This window comes from Carassius carassius, chromosome 34 (genome assembly GCF_963082965.1).
Source record: "Carassius carassius chromosome 34, fCarCar2.1, whole genome shotgun sequence".
Taxonomy (NCBI): domain Eukaryota; kingdom Metazoa; phylum Chordata; class Actinopteri; order Cypriniformes; family Cyprinidae; genus Carassius; species Carassius carassius.
In genome coordinates this window covers 5,027,498-5,047,943 of record NC_081788.1, presented here as the reverse complement: position 1 = coordinate 5,047,943, position 20,446 = coordinate 5,027,498, and the positions used below count along the sequence as shown (strand labels likewise).

Sequence of the window (20,446 nt, the reverse complement as noted above, 5' to 3'; positions counted from 1 at the left end):
GGGGTGGGGGGGGGTGCATTTTATTTAATTTTCATGTTCATTAGTTTCCAGTTTCAAGTATTATAGTTGTTTTTGAAAAGCCAAGGGATATTCCCTTTATTTATTTTTTTGTGAAAAAATTGACTGTAAATAAAGAAGCAAAAAATTAAGGAGAAAATGGGGTAAAAAAAATAACTATGGGTCCCAAAACGTACTGTAGCAGAACCATGGCTCAGTAATGGTATCAAATGGTAATACCACGCTACTTTGATATACATCATACTGAATTATTTAAAGGGTTTATTTCAAGACTGTTTTTTGGGAAAATACAATTTACTATGATGCAAAATTAATAATAAACATTGATTTCATAATAAATAAAAAAAACCTGTATTACTGATTTTAAGTTATTTTAAAACACACTGTGACGTGGATCCAAGTGAGTGGTCAAACAGGCAAGGTCACAAACCAGTAAACGGGTATAAACCAGGGTAAAACAAGGATGATCCACAAAACAGGAGAAGGTCAGGGCAGGCAGCAAACAATCAGAAATTAGGTAAACAGTCCAAGGTGAAAAGACAAGGCTAGGCAAGAAAACAAGGAACTAGGAATCACAGAAAGACACAGGAACTACTGAACGCCACAGGCTAACAATACTGAGCCGTGCGTGCGTGCGTGCGTGTGTGTGTGTGTGTGTGTGTGTGTGTGTGTGTGTGTGTGTGTGTGTGTGAGAGAGAGAGAGAGAGAGACCTTATATCAGGGATCCTCAAATCTGGACCACGAGATCCACTTTCCTGCAGAGTTATACATGTAGATATTTTGGTAGTGTAATATTATAATAATATGTTTTAAAATAACTAATGTTATTTAAATAACTAAAATACCCTAAATAGACTATAAAAAGGCCTTAGTAATTAATCACACTGCATAGGATCATGATACAATGAGAAATTCAAGCGCCTAAATTCACCTAATTAATAATTAATTTGTTTAGTTATATAATTTATACTTTGCATAAGGAAACAACACAAATAAACTTGGGGTAATCATAAAAATAGTTTTATTCATTATTAATTAATTTGTTAGCATACGTTTTGTATTTTTAAAAGTAGTGAATCACATAAACATCTAAAAAGAAAAGTAGAGTTTTAGTTTTCCAATGCGGTTTTAAACTGAGGCTATAGGGGTTTCCTTTTTTGTAAACCTAGTTATGAATGTAATAGTCTTTCAAAGAGAGCTCAGCACTCACTGGTAGTTTGCTGAATGAAAATTTCCACCGCTCGCAGCTTTATTTCAGGTTTCAAATGCTATCACGCTGCATACTCAGACTTGTAGGTAATTCAGCTGCCGAGTCGACCGTGATTTACCTTCAAGAAAAAGAGCAAGTACACTATTCCTTAGCCAACGCCCCGCACGCGCACACTCACGCAGTGCACGCACGCGCACTCACGCGTTCCTCTCGCGCTCAGTCCAGCTCTGCTGCTCTACAACAGTGCGACACACATTTAGAAAGTTCATGAAGACGCTGCGTCAAAGTTGACGGTCTGAATCAATAACTACTTTTTTTGTGAGAGTTTGTTGATACGGGAACTAGGCTTCATTCACAGGAAAACATCTAGAGAATGGCAGAAACCGATGGAAGTCCGTTCGGAGGCTGTTTGGAGAAACTGAAGCTCTACGTGCGAACTCGGAAAGGAACGATCCTGACCGCAGAAATAGTAAGTTATCAACATGACTCTGACTTTAACTTTAACTTTACATCTAATCTAGTAAGAGGCTTGCACTGTGCCGAGAGGAATAACTTCAGTCACTGAATAAATAAACAAAATACTTTGGGTTAAAATGATCTCTTGTCATGGAGACGCTCCGCGTTTGTTTTTAATTCATCATACAACATATGTGCTAAACATTTAGTCTAATAGTGTGTAAAGTGTCTGTCAGACTCTTCACTTTTGACTATAAACCACATACTTTAAAAGCTAAAAATAGATCCGAAGAAAGTGGCGTAGTTGTCACACAGTTGCATTCAAGCAGCTGTTCAAAGTAACATAAACTTGCCTTAGATAGAGTATGGTTGCGAATATAATTATTAAACTGCATCGCTACACATTCAGTCTTGTTTTAAGCGTATAACACTGGGGCTAAAAGAGTTTTAATGGTGAATGAAATAGCTCTCATTGCAGAGGCATTTGAAACTTCACACTGACACACTAATTGGTGCTTTTGGGAGGAGGTGGCATGGAATGCAGACCATGTGCTTGATGGTGTGTGTGTGTGTGTGTGTGTGTGTGTGTGAGGTCAGAGTTCACGAGGCGTCACCCATCTGCTGGAACCACAGAGACCAGGCTGCTGTTCTCTCTTATCATGTCTCTCAGTCCACAGACAGTAGTAGCTGTGGGTGACCATGGCCAAATGTTTAAGGACTGTAACACAGCAGGCCTTTGAATACCAAATATCTAAAACTGAATACCTACATCTGTCTATCTGTCATATTTTGTACATTGTATTGTTTGTTGGTTCTGTCCGTCTGTCATTCTAACTGTTGTTCTGTCTGTCGTATGATTGTTTAGGCATTCATTCTTTTATCAGTAGTTTTATGTTCATTCATACGTTGTTTGTCTGTCTACCTATTCGTTCGATTTGTCTGTCTATCCGTCAGTCTGTCATACGTTCATATGCTTGTTTGTTCTTTTGTTTGTTTTGTCTGTATATAGTTCCTTTGTTCTGTCCTTGGTTCTGTCTGTGCATTGTTTGTTTGTTTGTCTGTGTTTTCATGTATTCTGTCTGTTGCTCATTCAGTGTATTGTTTTGTCTAACTATCGCTCTGTCTGTGGATTGTTTGTTTTTTTCTTTCTGTCTGTTCTAGCTATTTTTCTGTTTGTCTGCCAGTGTGTGGCTCACTTTTCTCATTCAAAGTTTATGTTTGGGATTTATTTCGGTCTCTGTCAACTTCCTTATTCTAATTCAAACTGGAACTCTTTAAAGTGTTTGTAACCCCAATTGAAATTCAATTCAATTGAAGATATTTAATGTCAATTTAAAAACTTTCTCAGTCCTATTCTAAATGATGCACAGTACTGTAACAAATTACTGAAATTCCTTCGCCGCCCCCACAGCTCATTATCATACCTCATTCCTATTTAAAATATGTCAAGTCATCACATGACATGCATTCTTTTGGAGCTTGACAGATCTTGGTCACTATTTGTTTCTGCTTTTGTTGAAGAAAGCATTGAGACACAAGTATGAATAAATGATGATGCAATTTTCATTTGTGGTGAACTTACCCTTTAAACTAAGCATAAATAGTCTATAATAGCTTTTAGTATTGTAAAAATAGAAAGAAAAAAAAAACATTAAGCAATAGCAAATTAATAAAATGGCAAAATTCAAACCGGAGCTAACGGAGGGACTTTTGTAAACACATAAACTCACCATGTCTTTGCATACAAGACATAAACCATCAGAGAAAACACAGATAAACCGGCTCGGCTCTATCATTTATTATGCCTCAATGAAGCTTTCCTAGTTCACCACATTTCACATGGCCTACTTTTTGTATCCTGTTGAAAAATATAATCAGCATATTGTGTCCTTATCAAAATAATCTGCATTTGTTGCAAGGCCTATGATGGAATAACTACCTAATAACTAACTAACCCAAAAAACTGTGGCACCCTGAGGAATAATAGCATGTTATATAACTAATTGCATTGTTATATAACTAATTGCATGTTAAGGTCATGGACGTTGGACATCATCTACTCATTTTCAAGAGTTCAGTTTTGGCGTGCAGACACACCCACATCTAAACGTGTTGAGTCACGGGAAGTAAAACGACACGCCTAGTGTTTTCCAGTAAATTGCCATGCATGTAGAGACTTTTACTGAGACTTACAGTAGATGAGTGATGTAGGGCTGAAACGATTCCTCGAGTAACTCGATTACAAAAAATGATCGAGGCAAATTCCTCTACCTTGAAGCCTCTTTTAATTTATTTTAAATCTCACGTCAGGTTCTTTCGCAATAATTTTTTTAATGTGACACAACGCGTTTACGTCACTGACAAAGTGGAAGGAGACACAAGCGCTGCGTCCGAAATCTCAAACTGCAAGGAGTCAGCAGTGTTTTGATTTGAGGGCGTGGGCAAACATAAAGAGAATGTCGTGGCATGTGTCCATTGCAAGATAGAGCTGTCATACCACAACTAGGGCCCTATGATTGCCGCGATGCAGAAAACGCGGAGGGAATCGCGGAATGCAGTCATAAAAACTGAATTTACAGTTTAACGCGGAATGGCACAGAATTTGCCAAATTTTGAATGAATTAATCAAAAATAGGTAATTTCACTTACATCAAATCACAATATGGACTAATATCTGTAAATATTAAGCCGGGACAGTCTGTTTAAATATGAATCCTGCATGTTCTGCATGTCTCTGTTAATGAATGGAGCAGAAGCGCGTCTTCCTTTAATTAAATACACTGAAGCGCGCGTGACGCTCCGGTGATTGTCTGCTGTCTCACTAAATAAGACGTGAACACATGAACAACATCTCCAGAACTGCTCTGACAGTCACTTCATGAACATGTGACCGTTTGATTTGAGTAAAACTAGCGTCACATCACATACACAGAACTGTAAAGGTACGTCAACCCGTCAAAATAAAAGTCTGATTAATTAAAGACTATTGTTCAGCAGAATGTACAAAGCCTACTACTAAAAAAAAAAATCTAACTTTTTTTTAAGGTTTAATCACACAGCATTTCTTCCATGTTTTATTTTTATAGTAAATCCCCTTTGTTTACCAAAAAGTTAAGTTAACTTTCAATAATTAAAAGAAAAATTAAATTAATGTTTTATGTGTTTAATGTTTAATGTGCATCTCAGAAAATGCTTTATTTAAAACCCCAACTGAATGGCACTTAAATGCACTTAATTCGTCTGTCAACTTTATTGTCTTTGTTCACAGTACAAGTACAGACAGAGAAACAATGGGTAATAATTAAATGTTTATTTTTGATGTATGCATTGCATTATATGCATTTAAAAAATAAAAATAAAAAAATTCTAAAAAAGGAAACTTAGTTGTTAATTTTAAGAGACCCAGGAGTCTTATTTTCTCTTGCATAATTAATATTGCACTTTAAGTAAGCAAAAACACATTTTATCCGATTCCTCGATTAATCGATGGAAGTTTTGGTAGAATACTCGAATTCTAAAATATTCGATAGCTACAGCCCTACATGGAAGAAATATGTACTGTATAGCTCTCTTATGATTGGTCAAATGTAAACAGATGCAAGAATGTTTGCTCTTGTGTGACTCGAACAAGCAGTGACCATCTTGACATCACTAAGTGCGTCTTTGTTAAATGATCAGTGTTGGGGTGTTTAATATTCCTTGTAATATACACACTGTAACTAAGTAGGCTATGGAAGTACAGTAGGCTGCGTATTTACCATGTTTTTGCATTACAGTGAATGTTTTTTTTTATGTATGTGCTTTTAGTCATTATTTCTGGTGTTTCCTTATTTATCCGTTCACCCTCGTGACCCTGTGCAGCTCGGGGCCCTCAGCAGTGGGTGTTCTTAAAGGGGCAGCGCTGCATCCTTGAATAGAGCTTCATTGTGCTCTGCCTGGAGCTCAGTCTCACTGTGAGGCTCATAGAGGCAGTTTGTGCCAGTCCCCACAACTCATAAAGCTCCGATACATATGTGCATGAAGGAGGGGTGCCTGATGACATCATGCACTCCTCCTTGTTGCCCACAGGCCAGGCGTGATGACTGTGGGATGTAGATTTAATGATTGTTCAATTACTATGTAGGGCTCTGGAAAAACTTTTTAGCATAAGATTTAAAAAAAAAATTGTGTGTGTGTGTTTGTGTTTTTTTTTTTCAAAAAAGAGTGCATGAGATCTGCAAACAGTGTCTAGGCTGCCTGAACTTGTTTAAGGTTTTGCAGAAAGAGTGATTTATTTGACAAATAAGTTTATGCTATTGAGGATTTGGTTCAGAGAATGGGGTTTAGTGTCTTGGCAAATGTGAAAAACTGTAATAGTGGGAATAGGTCCGTAAACAAACTAACTTTATTTATTTGATTGTTTGTTTATTCATTCAACCACTTTTAAATGTTTGGGAATGTTTGTAAACCAGATTGTAGTAATGGTAACTGTGTGAAGAACTGTGACTTCAGTCAAATGGAGCAGGTTGAAGCCAAACTGTAGTCGTTCTGCTGGCAGCAGTATATTTATGTGCCCTCATGCTGGCTTCTTTTCAAAGGCACATAAAGAGATAAGACTGTGCGGCTCCTGGCATGCCTTTATCAGCCCTTTCTCTGATATTCTGAGCTTAGCTGAAAATGAAAACTCTGTACTAAAAATGGCTTGTTTACAGTCACCTATAAGTGGTGTTCTGTATAAGGCCAGCATTTGACTTAAGTTAACCCCAGGATAGCTGCACGTTTTACTGGCTAAGATTGGATCAATGCACTACTCTTGTGTTGTCTCTTTTATATATGAAATAAGGGGCTCCAGAATATCAGTATAGTATATCGGTCAGTTTATCAGTGTTGTTGTTGTTTTGGTCAAATTGAGGTGAAAATGAGCTCATGTGCTATATGTGTGGTTAAAACACTCAATTTCCAAAAGATTGTAATAGTATTTATATTCCAGTCAGTGGACTGTGTTTCAGTAATACATGACACAGACCCTGAAGTGACACAGTGACAAATATAACATGTGGCCAATACAAATAATAATCCCAGATATCCATTAGTGATGTGACACGAGACAGCTTTATTACTGCAGTGAGAATTTGTGAGTGGATATTTCAAATGAAAAACCTTGAAATAATAAAAATGTATAAATTAAATTAAAAAATAAATCAATAACCACTACTATTCGAATTTTTGAATCAGTAATATGTTTTTTTTATGTTTTTGAAAGAAGATTCTTATGCTCAATAGGGGTGTCAAAATTAATCGTTTCTACGGTGCATCGCGATTCAGACGAGGACGATTCGGTTACGGTTCAGTAATAGCCCATAACCGGTTATAATGAACTGACGCATTTCTGACGTCATCACCGCGTGCTTAGTCGCGGCATACAATGGCAGAGGGAGGCGAAACGCCTGAGCGTGCAATAAAAAATGCTCCAACCACTTTAAAAGCCGACATTTGGGCACATTTCGGCTTTTATCAACAACACGGTAAGCCCGACCTTGACAAGACACACGCTGTGTGCAAATCATGTCACGCAAAAACAAAATATGCAGGGGGTAATACCACCAACATGAGAAACCACATCAGTCGTTTTCACCCCGAGCTGCAAACGCCTGTCAGTGCCATTGTGGATCCAGCTCAGCCAAAAATTGATCAACTTATATCAACGTTGCCGCCAAACTCAGTGCGAGGGCAGAGAATTACCAGAGCAGTGGCATCTTTTATTGCAAAGGATATACGGCCCTTTTCTGTAGTGGAAAACGGCACATTACATTAGCGATGACTGGAAGATTTTGTCTCATGTGCTGCAAACGTGAGCCGTTTATGAAGTGAAGTGAAAGTGAAAGTGAAGTGACATTCAGCCAAGTATGGTGACCCATACTCAGAATTTGTGCTCTGCATTTAACCCATCCGAAATGCACACACACAGAGCAGTGAACACACACACTGTGAGCACACACCCGGAGCAGTGGGCAGCCATTTATGCTGCGGCGCCCGGGGAGCAGTTGGGGGTTCGATGCCTTGCTCAAGGGAAGTCTCACACGGGTGCTCATCTGGCAGAGCTACTGTCTCATGTCGTGGATGAATGGCAGCTATCACATAAGGATGTAGTGCTTGTAACAGATAATGCGTCGAACATGATCGCTGCAGCTCAATTCGGAAAATTCCCTCACGTAACATGCTTCGCGCATACGCTGAATCTGGCATCTCAGCGCGCTCTTAAAGTGGGCGCGCTCTCCAGGCTTTTGGGCAGAATCCGACGAATATCATATTTTGTGTATTAAAAAACACTGCTGAAGTGCAGATTTAGTTTTTTGTATATTGATTATATTCAAGTAGGTTTGGCCTCTTGTTTATTTTGGTTTGTAATTTAATTTCAATGTCAATATTTAAATGTTTTACAAGAAAGTACACTGCACTATATAAGTATTTAAGTACACTCCCTGCATTATGCACTTTTAGTACTTACATTTGTGTGTTCTAATCTAATGCTGCTGTTGTCTTCTGTGCCCAGTCTTGAGTTTTATTTAATGTTTGATACATTCAAGAAGCTTGTTTCAGGTAAAATTAAAGGTTCAGTTCATATATCTGACTGCTTGTATTTATTGACAAAATTGTATACATGAAGCAAAATTGAAAAATAAGGAGGCAGTGCATCATCAATGCATCGTGATGCATCGAGATAATCGAATCGAACTGAATCGATGACTTGATAATCGTAATCGAACCGAACCGTGAGACCAGTGTAGGTTCACACCTCTAATGCTCAACAAGGAAGCATTTATTTGAACAAAGCTTTTTTCAGAATTCTTTGATGAAACAAAAGCTTTGATGGAAAAAAACCCCAAAGTTTGGAGAACAGTGCATTTATTTTAAACTATTATTTTAAAATGTCTTTACTCTCATTTTTGGTCAATTGAACACTTCTTTGCTTTGAATAAAATACCAATTCATAAAAAATAAAAAAAATAAATCCTAGTGATCCCACATTTTTGAATGGTAGTGTAATTCTTCTTGTTGCTCCAACTGTAGAACATGGCACTAGCAACACCAGGGTCATGGGTTTGATGTTCAGGGAAAGCAAGAACTGATAAACCTTGAATTTACCTTAAATGCAATGTAAGTTGCTTTTGAATAAAGCAACTGCCAAATGCATAAATGTAAACTAAATAACAGATATGTGACCCTTGAGCACAAATACAGTCTTAAGTCGCTTGGGTATATTTTTAGCAATAGCCAAAAAAACATTGTATGGGTCAAAATTATCGATTTTTCTTTTACGCAAAAAATCTTTTTTTTTCATATAATCAGTTGATATGGGAAGCTGATAAACAGGTTGGAAGGGAATGATTGAAATAACTGCAGAGAAAAAGGAAAGTGATTTGATGAAGACAAACAGTTTGTTTCTCTATAATAACGGGCACCAATAAATCATTCAACATGACACCAGAAACGTGTTGAGACAGTAAACAGTGAATTGTGAAACAGTGACTAAAGTCAAAATCAAACAAAGTAGCGGCAGATATTTTCTTCCGTATTGTTCACGTTTAGTGAAAGAGAAGGCATGTACGACGGGGACTGGTTCTGTACATCAGTTGTTGATTTGATGAATGCAGATCAGCTGAATCTGAGCTTGCAGGGGATAAAGAGTCACAAAATAAATGATTGACACATCACCAGAGAAAAGTCTGTCTGTTTACCAAAGGTCAAGTTAGGACATTTCAATTAACTTTCCTCGCCAAACTAGGGCTGGGTATTGTTCAAAATCTTTCGATCCGGTGCCAATTTCGATACCTCAGTTTCGATACCGGTTCCTAACGATACTTTTTTTAATACTATATTTTTTAAAATCCATTTCAACATCAACACAAATACATTAAACACAAAACATTTTTTTTCACCTTAATTAAAACAAATTCTGGTTACACTTCACACTCAGAATAACATTATTAATACAACTGGTTGTGCTTTTTGGAAAGGGGTGCGCCATTCAGGGGCAGACTGGGACCAAAAAGTGGCCCTGGACTTTCTGGCCCACTGCAGCCCACCACATCATAACGCAAACGCCCCTGTTTTGATGTCATTTATTAATTTAATATTTAAGTAAACGGGTTGGGGATTTTAACCAATAGGGCAACTGATCCTCCGTAAAAAAAAAAAAAAAAGAACAGCAGCTGTTTATTTAGCGACTCCTAGTGAGCGATACATGCTCATCAAGACACAAACATTCTTCTAGAACTCACACTTTGCATTCAGTTAGCAGATCCATACGAATCATGCATGAAATAGAAGTTTATAGCTTTATGTGCTTTACAGATGAGCTTGAAGTCTTTATTCATTCGAGATTTTCAATAATAGATCATCTTTGGCTCGGTTCATGAACCGATTAGTGAACCGATGATTCTTTTGAGTCAATCTTTTAAAATAATCATTTATTTTGTTTAACAAAACCAGTGTGGAAACCAGTGTTTCACAAACTGGATAGATCTGAGGTGCAGGACTCGCTAAATCATTAGCCCCACGTCCCAGGGCTATTGTGTTTTCCAGTCCGATGGGCTATCATGAATAGTGATGTAAAACTCCTAACTTGGTTCGCGTTGTTCACTCGCTTGAAGGGGTGAAACGGATCATAGCTGATCGTTTGCACTTGTTTCTAAATATTGCTGATTCAAGCGTTTTAAACAATTCGCGTGCGTTCAGAGCTTGCGCTCACTCATTCAAAGCACGTGCTGCGAGCAGCATTTCAGACAATGCGCGTACAGAGAATGAATTCATCTTTCGCGTATCGTAACTTTTGAATGAACACATACACACAGAATTATATCAAGATAATTGTCTCTGCAAGTATTCTCGTAAACACAGTCGGTTATGTTTTAAGTGAACGTATACAGTGGCTTGCTGCTTAGAGAAATTCGCTGTACCGGATAAATCTGTCTCTCTGTCTGTTTTTTAGACGACGTGAAAGGGGGCGTGTTGCAAGATACGCAATGGAGTAGACCAAACTAAACAGGGAGGGAGGGGCAAAACACTCATCCAAACAAATGCTTCATTAAATTGGGGGTATTGCCGGCTTTGGTTGCAATAATACTCTTATCGCATATGTTGCACTTTGCTGACTCGGCATCCACCTTTTATAAAGTGTAGCCTCTTTGGCATTGTAAAATGGAAATGTTTTGAAAAAAACAACCACTACACTTGTGTTGTGTGACTGCAAGTATCTTCAGAAATCCTCCCCGTCACGTCACGTGGTGGTGGACAGCCAATCACGGCGAATTTAGGTCCTTACATGCACGTATGCTACAAGCTCACACAGACACAGCCGCTTGGCAAAAAAAAAAAAAAAAACCCCGCTGATTGGCTTTTGGAACCGAAATTTAGCACTGAAAGATAAATAATTTTTCGATACTCATAGTATCGAAGTTTTTCGTTCGATACCATAAAGGCATTGAAGTTCGGTACCCAGCCCTACTCCAAACAGAATTTTCCGGGTTTCCGCATTTTCACTGTTATACACTCGGGGCGCAATTACGCATCTCCTTAATGAGTCCAGAATCTCTCGATTAAAAAAGAATCGAGAGATCCTAGAATATGACATATTTTCAGTTGTTTCACACTTTTTTGTTATGTATATAATTCCAGATATAATTCCACATGTGTTAATTCATAGTTTTGATGCCTTCAGTGTGACTCTACAATTTTCATAGTCATGAAAATGAAGAAAACTCTTTGAATGAGAAGGTGTGTCCAAACGTTTGGCCTGTACTGTATATAATCAGCTTTTTGCTCAAGATGTTGCTTTATTTTATGAAACTTAGCTACATTATTTATTTATTTATTTTTATTTTTTTTGTAAGGTTGAGGATCTGATCTTTATTTTGATGTTTGTTCATATATTCACACACAGATACACACAAAAAAATAATTCTAGGGGCCTTGAAATAGTGAAAATGGTCAAAAATGCTTGCATGTGGCTGGAAACTAACCCTAATGCTGGCGGGAAACCATGAATCGTTACTTTAAGATCAATAACATGCATTTAGAAAATCATGTTTCATTTAATGTTTATGGTAGATATTGCCATGGTAGCAGTTTGTTTTTTTCCCCAAGTGACAGAAAGCAGGAAACTTGCCTCCTAACACATTAAGAGTCCTCCTGTTTGAGAACGCAGTATTATTCGGTGTTTTATCAGTTGTTAGTCTGGCAGCAGATCATAGCAAACACAAGGCACAGGTGTTCAGCAGCAGCATGTGCACAAATCATTAACACCACCACAAACAACGACAAACACTTCAAGATGAACTGAACCACACAAGAACACCTGTACGCTCCTTCAAACAAGTATGAAAGAAATAGAAGTGTTTGCTAAGGCTTTCTTTTTCCCTTTCTTTCTTTCTTTATTTAAAATTTCATTAGGCTTGTCAGTAAGTTTAAAATGTAAGCATGTTGAAAACTTTGTAATCTTATTTCAATCTGCGTACTTGTCATTCTTCACAATCAAACCATGAGTCATACTGTAGATTAATGTGGACTACTGTCTGCTGGTGTTTCCTAGTTGTTGCCAGCAGTGTTTATTTAGATCCCAGCGGCACAGTGTTTGAGTTTATGGGCTGTTTGATTAGACGGTCATAATAGTCTTGTACTCCCAAAAGTATTATTGTAATAGTTCTCTGTTTTTAACCATATAAGGGCCTTCAACTACAACGTCGCTCTTTGTGAATTGTGCTGTGTTTACATCCGTGCCGTAGTCCTCTCTTTAGTCCTCACCACATGTTTTAGTAATCAGACTTGAAAAAGCTTCACAGATCTTCATAGGATGTGAGCGAATCAGAGCTGCACTGGCCTAGAGCAGATGGCACGTTCAGATGAATTGTGGGTACAGTAGACGGCTTTGGTGAATTGGCAGTAAACATGGGTGACGCACTGGAGAGGGAGAATTTCCACACTAAAACGCCAAAGACATTTAGGAAAATAATGCAAATTATTACTAATGGAAGCAAATGGACAGAAAACCAAAATACAATATTTTCTACAATGTAAAACTACTTTTAAATGATTTGAATTTTAAAGTTAGTCTGTTATTGTTAGGTTTTTTTTTCCAAGAAGTTTCTAGTTTGTTTCAGTTTTAGTTTTAGTATTTTATGGCTGCCAAAGTTTATTGGTTTTATTCAACATGTTTAATAGTGTTAAACATTAATTTCTTAGCACAGTCTAGTGTTGGTGTTTTCTAGTGGCATTTCAGTGTTTTGTTTTATTTTGGAATCTTGTAATTTCTATTCAGTTTCAGTTTAAAGTGCATTTGGAAGACGTAGCTACTCAAATGTTGTACTTTAGTTTTTGTTAAAGTCAGCATGAAATTAACCTGCAGAAATTTTCTATTATGAACAATGCATCCAATTTATTTTTCAACTTCTATTTTCCATTTAATGTTTAAATGATCTTCCGGTGAAAATGACAGACTTCTCTCTGGTGACGATCTCCAGTCAATCAGCTTAAACTTGTCCCTCAAAAATCAACAGAAGAAAGATCTGGGTCTCACTTTAGTTTGGGGACCCGTTCTCACTATTAACTGACTTTTGCCTCAATAAACTCCTAATTTACTGCTTATTGATAGTAAGTTATCTGTTAAATTGGGTATGGGGTCGGATTAAGGGATCTAAAATATAGTCATGTAGAATAAGGCATTAATATCTGCTAGTATATGCTAGTAATATGCATGATAATAAACAACTAGTTGGCTGTGAGAATTGGACCCTAAACTAAAGTGTTACCAAGATCTGTCACTTCTTACCTTTTATTGTGACTTTAATGATAATAATAATATTGCAATAGAGAAAGAGGCTCACTGTAGAATTGTATAAATACGCTATCTATCAGCAAGGGATAACTGCTAATGCTAACTAGCTTAACCATGACCAAAACCATGTTCCCATCCTTACACACTTCTACTCTGATGCAGTCGAGTTTCTTTTAAGTTATTAAACTGCATGTGTGTCTTTTTTCTGTAGCTGCTCAGCTTCATCATCCTTATCTGTTACGCCGCGTCAATGTATGGCGGCTATTCAGCGGTCGCCATCTGTGAGATGGTCTTTGCCATCATCTTCTTCATTGTCTTCATGATGGAGCTGGACAAACAGTTCCTGGTGGTGAATTGGCTCTGGAGCGTGAGTATGAATTCACTTGCATCACGGTCCAGCCTAGCATTGCGGTGGCAAGTTTTGCATGCTTTAATTTTCTGTTTGTCCCTTCAGGATCTCATTCGCGCTGTAATCGGTGCAGCACTTTATCTCATCACCTCTCTGATCTGTGTGATCGGGGGAGCTGGGGACGGGGCTCGCATCGCCGGCGGGGTGAGACTTCCAACTTTCAGCATCAAATGCATGCTATATTTATGTCTTTATGATCAAATCGGATTTGTTAGTGCTTTATATCCTCCTCTGCACTACTGGCATCTGTTGATGATAATGCTGACCTTTTCTGGCAGGTGTTCGGTCTGGTGGCTGGGATCTTGTATGCTTATGACTCCTACACAATCTTCTTGGACATCAAGAGCGGCAGACAGCATACAGCTGCCCCCACAGGTGCATGAACACATTCATTTATTAAAACATGTTAGAAAGTTCACTGGCCTCAAATTATTTGGACACTTTAACCTCATTTAAATACCATTGCATTAGATATCAAATATCAAATCAGGCGTCAGCAGATTTTTAGTGGATATGCTGTGTCAGTTCTCCTTAAAAAGGAATAGTTCACCCAAAAATGAAAATTTGCTGAAAATGTACTCACCCTCAGGCCATCCAAGATGTAGATGAGTTTCTTATTTTATCACCAATGGATGCTCTGCAGTGAATGGGTGCCGTCAGAATGAGAGTCCACACCGCTCCAGTCCATCAGTAAATCACTTGTGAAACCAGAAACTGTGTTTGTAAGAAACAATGCATCATTAAAGCGTTTGAACTATTGCTTGCGGCCAAAGTATGAATCCATAATAGCGCTTCCTCCACTGTTGTCCTTTCACATCAAAATCAAGTGGCATGTTTCTTTAGAACTGTTTTCACTTGTAAACTGTGCTTGATTGGAGCATATTTCTCACCTGCTTCAGATGAGATGACTCTTCCGCTGGAAAAAGCAATATTGTAGATAGCGGACTCATATTGTAGCCAGAAGCAGTGGTTTGAATTTAAATACGTCTTGATGGGTTTGTTTCTTGCAAAAATGCAGCTTTTAGCTTCACAAGATGTTAACTGATGGACTGGAGTGGTGTGGATTACTGTTTTTATCAGCTGAATGGACTCATTCTGACGGCACCCATTCACTGCAGACTATTCATTGATGTGCCCCTATTATGGGTAATGAAAGGTTCATATTTTGGTTTTGGAAGTCCCCAACAGGTTGACATGCATGCAAGGTCAAAAAACACTTTCATTGTCGTAAAATAGGCATTTATTTTTTTCCTTTTTTGTGCAACGACTCCCAAACGATTCCTTTAATGATTCATTTTTCCAAACCGTGCCTTTGTATGTGTTCAAGACAGGTTATATCTAAAAACCCCCGACACTTTTCTCTTCCAACTTCAAAATCTTCCTACATCGTTGTTTTACCCTTTTTTTTGTAAAGGGTATTTGACCCTGCTTGCACGTTTACTTTGTAAACACTGGGTCGGTGCTTCTGGAGGAGAAAATGAGTAGGGAGTTTTTCGACACACCCTAACTGTACCATAATGGATTTCCCCTCAGAGTGCAGAGCAGGAATCTGCTACTGTGTTTGAGGGAGGGCAGGTTCATAGTTTCCCGGGTCTGCACGCACAACATAAATATATCATTTTGACGTCAACTTGAAACAGCTAAAGATTTGTTTAAAAAATAACTCTGAGTCAGCTCTTTCTTTTGAAAGACAATAACTCTGTACACAGTGCACTTTTAGATTTAAAACTTTCAGGATGTTTTCATCCACTTAGAGTCGTGTTACACACTGCATGAAAGGTCATTTTCAAAAATCCATAATAGGGGCACTTTAAGTTTACACAGGTGTCCTAGTGAAGTAACCACTTTTTTTGTTCAGTATTTCTAATATTTTTATACCAAATTGAACAATTTCGTGTTGTGAAATGTTTCTATGAAATAAAAGCTCTTTGGTTTGATATTTTATCAAATGCAGTGACATTCATATATTTTATGTATCCTTTATAGGGCAAATGTATGTACAGTATTAATGTATGTATTAATTTCATAAAACTTTTTTGAGAGAAATAAAAAATTGAGACCGTAAAAATATGTTTTACCCCAATTAACCATTTTAAAAGCGAGATGATATTTTAAGATTAATATGTTGAGGAATTAACATACAACTCAGATTTGTATTTATAGGTAGATAGATACATGTTTAATTAATTGTTTACTTCGTAGTTTTATTACCTTTTATTATTTTGTTAGACTGCACTGAATTCCAAGATGTTTTTTCTTTAAGTGGGAAAATTCCAGTTGCTCACCAGCATTTTAAAAACAAATTTAAATTTCAATGTTATTACATTTTTGAGATATTTAAATATGAAAAAGAATCTGGTCTCAAAGGAACATTCTGGGTTTAGTACAAGTTAATACTTCAGTGCTTCAGCCTGCATAAACAAAAACCATGTGTACGGTAAAGCACTTAAGTTAGATTTTTGTTATTTTTACAAACTGAGGGATGTGGTAACTGACAACACATCAACAGATGCTGTCCGTTTGTTCCTCTACAAAACTGTGAACTGAATTAAATGAAACGAAACTACATTTTCAGAGAAACCTGAGAGTTTTCTGTCCCTTACACTAGAGACATGATCACTTTAACTGATTAAGCGATTTCATTTAGGCTTTTACTCGCATATAAAGATTGACAAATTCTTTTACAGAAACTCCATCAAATGTGTTCATTGAAAGCTCAAAGGTACTTCTTGATGCATGCTGTTTTTTAAAGGGGTCATGAATTGGCTTTTTTTATTATCTTATACCGTTGTCTGAGGTCCACTTATGACATTTGCATGCATTCAAAAACATCAAAATCAATATGTTATATGCTATTTTCTATCCTGGTTTAGAGGCCTGCTCGAGATACGCTGGGTTTTTATTGGTGTGTCATATTTGAGACTTGAGGAAGTTAAGTCAGAGTAAACTAATGCCTTGTCCAAACACATTTGTGGTCTTTGCACTTGACCACTTGACAACTTATATGATGTATTTCCTGTTTTTAGCCTGTAAGTGTTTAAATGAGGATGAAGACAACAAGTGTGTCTCGAATTGGATTAGGAGGGCATGGACAAGTCTTATCTTTTATAAATGATTTCTCTTTGGGTTTGAGACTTTATTTTCAACTTTACAAATCTTCTTTATGCACCAAGAGCTTGTAACACTCCAGGAAAAATTGAAATCGCATCACGTGACCCCTTTAATGCAGACTTAATCCATGTGTATCCCATCATGTATCATATTCTGGAAATAAATCGAGACTTTTTGCCGAGAGGTCATGGAAACCTTTCCAGTGTAAGTTAAATATTAATATAATAACAAGAGATTACATATAATTTGGTAGAAAAACAGTTTTTATGTTTTATTTGTGCAAAGATGAGTAGTGCTGATATTTATTTTGTACAACTATGCAAGTGCTTTTTAGCACTTAATTAGAAGCACCGCAAATTAAAATTGTCATGTTATGAGACAACTGAACAGACATTTAGAAGTTGTTAAAATAGCAATAAAGCTATGTAAACGCTTGCATTTTTACAGCACTAATAAGTGTGTCCCATCAGGAAATGAAAGGTTTGACACACTTGTGGTCTTCATGCTTACTTGAACACTTGGGCCAAATACAGGAAATACATCATTAAGTTGTCAAGTGGTTAAGTGCAAGTACTGCAAGTGTGGGTATTTGGACAAGGCAAAAGGACAAATATATTTTACTCACAGAAGTGTGCTGCGCCATTCCTGTCGGATCCAGTATAGACACACAGCATTGCTTTTAAATCTGTCTCTCTGCAAATCCAGTGTCAACCGGAGTCTTGTTTACAAAGGAATCCGCTTTGAAATGAAGTGAACAAATGCTCAATGTGAGCTGAAACTTTATTAAAAATAAAGTTCAACCACGCATTTCTAATATTTGGATCTGAAGGAAGGTTACGCAGAGACTGTGTTCTTCCACAACTAGGCACTGCACAATATTTTGTGATCTTCAACAGCATGTTCAGTGCTTATTTACTCTATCTAGTTTAGCGCCACTCATGTTATTTCCCTACTGTGTCATGTGCGGATCAGTGGGCGGGGCTACATAATTAGGCACGATCTTCTTCTGTGGAGGCGGAGCTTAACCTACAGGCACATTCCAGCAACTGGCGTTCGCTGGGCCTGGTGTCAATAAAAGCTTTTATTTTAGTTATAAGGATGTTTTCACTTCGGAACCTTACAGGATATTCTTATACATCAAAAGCTCAAGAAAAAGTTGATTTCTCAGTTCATGACCCTTTTAAACATTAATGTTTTTTGGAATAGACTTTCAATAAAGAGACCGAAATCTCTCAAGTTACGATACGAGTGTGCACAAAACATGACAAAATGTACATTTGGGGTTGAGCTGTCCTTTTAAATCTGATCACTCAGAATCGGAAAGAGTTTTTGCCGAGTGTGCACTTGCATTTCTTGATTTTTGTGAATTTACAGGATATTTCTGCCAGTTGGTGATGTGTTGTTACCTCTCTCTGAACAGGTCGCTGAAGGCCATCTGTGGGATGGTTACGACTGACATTTGGCATTTGAGCCAAACAGTTATTCTGACAGACTGGTCTCTCAGCCAAAGCTGTGACGTTTCACACGTCTGCTCTTAATGTTGTGTTACTGTAACAACTTAACCTGACTAACTATTCCCCAGTCATTTATTCTGCGTCTCCCTTTTTGTTTTCTCTCTTTGTTTTTTAACAGATGACACAGTTTGACACTACTTTCCTCACTACAACATTAACAGCAACCAAAACATGGAGAGCAAGTCTAAAACTGGCAAAAGGAGTGAATTCCTGAGAGTTATCGCAAAGTTACCATGAGAGATGAAGACCAGAGGAATGCAAAAGGGACAAAACTTTAAACAACACCAGAGGTTTATGGATAAAAGGGGTTAAAAAGTGTACTGTAAGATTAAAGACACCACCATATATGAAGGAACAGAAAGAAACCGAAACCATTGTCTTGGTCGGGTGGCTTTTGTTACCACAAATCTTTTGTTAGAAAAACACTACCAGGACATTTAATAAGAGATAAAACTAAAGATTTGTTTAATCAAATCTTGATAAAAGATTCAAAGTCAGCCTGTCTTCCAGGTCTTTTCTAGAGAAAGACCGAGCGATTTTAAACAAAATCATTATTATTAAGTTGGAAACTTGATTTAATTCAGTCTGGTGCTGTTTTTTATGATGAAACATGAAGGTTGCGTTTGTTATGGTGTAAATTTCACTGTAATTCATAATTGTAGCTTAAAATCTAATAACTATTGATCGTTCATGTGGTTTGTGCTTAAAAAAAACGTTAGTCGTATAAGGTTAATCAAACGGGATTTGAGTCGGATATATCCAACTCAGGTGCGGTCAAGAAAAAGTCACTAATTTAAAGGGATCTTCTCTTTGTTTAAACTGAAAAGGAGTGAATATCAATTTTAATATTTTCCATGGTGGCACAGTTTTGTACTGTAAAAGGTTCTGATGTCCATGTGTTGGTACAATGTTAATTTTCATTCATCTTTTCTTACATATTGCCATTAAACCTATTACCTCAAGAGTTGCTCATTATCTTGATGCCATAAGTGTTTTTCTTTGTTGTTATTCTAATAATAAACTGATCACGTATATTAATATATCTTCATTTACAGCCTCTATCGTTCAGCCCTGCTGAGGAATGTAGTGTAATGAATACTAAAACTGCCTTCAGTTTGTCTACATTCACTCATTCAAGATTTCCCCAAGACAAAAAATAATAAAGATCTGTTCACTCAACTGTACAGTAAGAGTTTTTTATTCATTTTATTTTTGGAGTGCCTTAAAAGAGATTATTCAGAAGTATTTGGCCCTTAGCTATTCAAACGTGCTGTCAGAAGCTTGTACACGCCAGAGATGCATAGATCTGCAGTTTCAGTAAGACTCCATTTATAACATGTTTAAATTGTTGTAACCATTTCTGAATTATAGATTCTAATGTGCGAAGACTGCCTGATTCTTTCCCTCATGACTGTGTGATGTTTTTGCAACCTCAGTTTTTCCCCAATGACTTCTTGAAAGCATTTATTTGTGAGATGGTTCTGTAAAAAATGATAAACTCGGGATGTTCTGCTCTTTTTAAACGGGACACTTTTAAAGAAACACTCTATTGGATGTTTTTGGTTTTACAAGTACAGCTCGTGGAAATAATTGTGCAGTATTTATGTCTCTTTCTAACAGATATTGCTGGTATTTCGATAACTTTTAATAAAAGGCTGTTATAACTGTTACTGGTGTGCGTGTGCGCGCGCTTCCACCTCACTGAAGACAGCGTCACCTGCTGGGAAGAAACCAATCATTTAGACTGCAAACAATGACAAATATCACAAATTTACTTCATCTTAAAAATGTTTACAATTTATTTTTTTTATTTTACATTAAAAAAAGAAAAGAGTTTTGCTATATTCAACGATAGACTGATAGTGACAAATATTTGTCACTAGATGGCAGCATTTTCTCTGTGTGTGTCGAGTTCT

The 20,446-nt window shown here is 37.2% G+C and overlaps 1 protein-coding gene across 2 annotated transcripts; it reads left to right on the top strand.

Annotated features, from left to right (window-relative positions):
• Positions 1-1,466: 1,466 nt before the first annotated feature.
• Positions 1,467-18,742, top strand: plp2b (proteolipid protein 2b). Of its 2 annotated transcripts, none has more exons than XM_059523482.1 (5): positions 1,467-1,697; positions 13,708-13,863; positions 13,951-14,049; positions 14,184-14,280; positions 18,649-18,742. In XM_059523482.1, the coding sequence occupies exons 1-5, from the start codon at positions 1,602-1,604 to the stop codon at positions 18,660-18,662; spliced, it is 462 nt and encodes a 153-aa protein (XP_059379465.1). In that variant the 5' UTR covers positions 1,467-1,601; the 3' UTR covers positions 18,663-18,742. The 2 variants fall into 2 exon arrangements, with proteins under 2 accessions (XP_059379465.1, XP_059379466.1); XM_059523483.1 differs by having other exon boundaries at positions 18,437-18,742.
• The last annotated feature ends 1,704 nt before the right edge of the window (positions 18,743-20,446 follow it).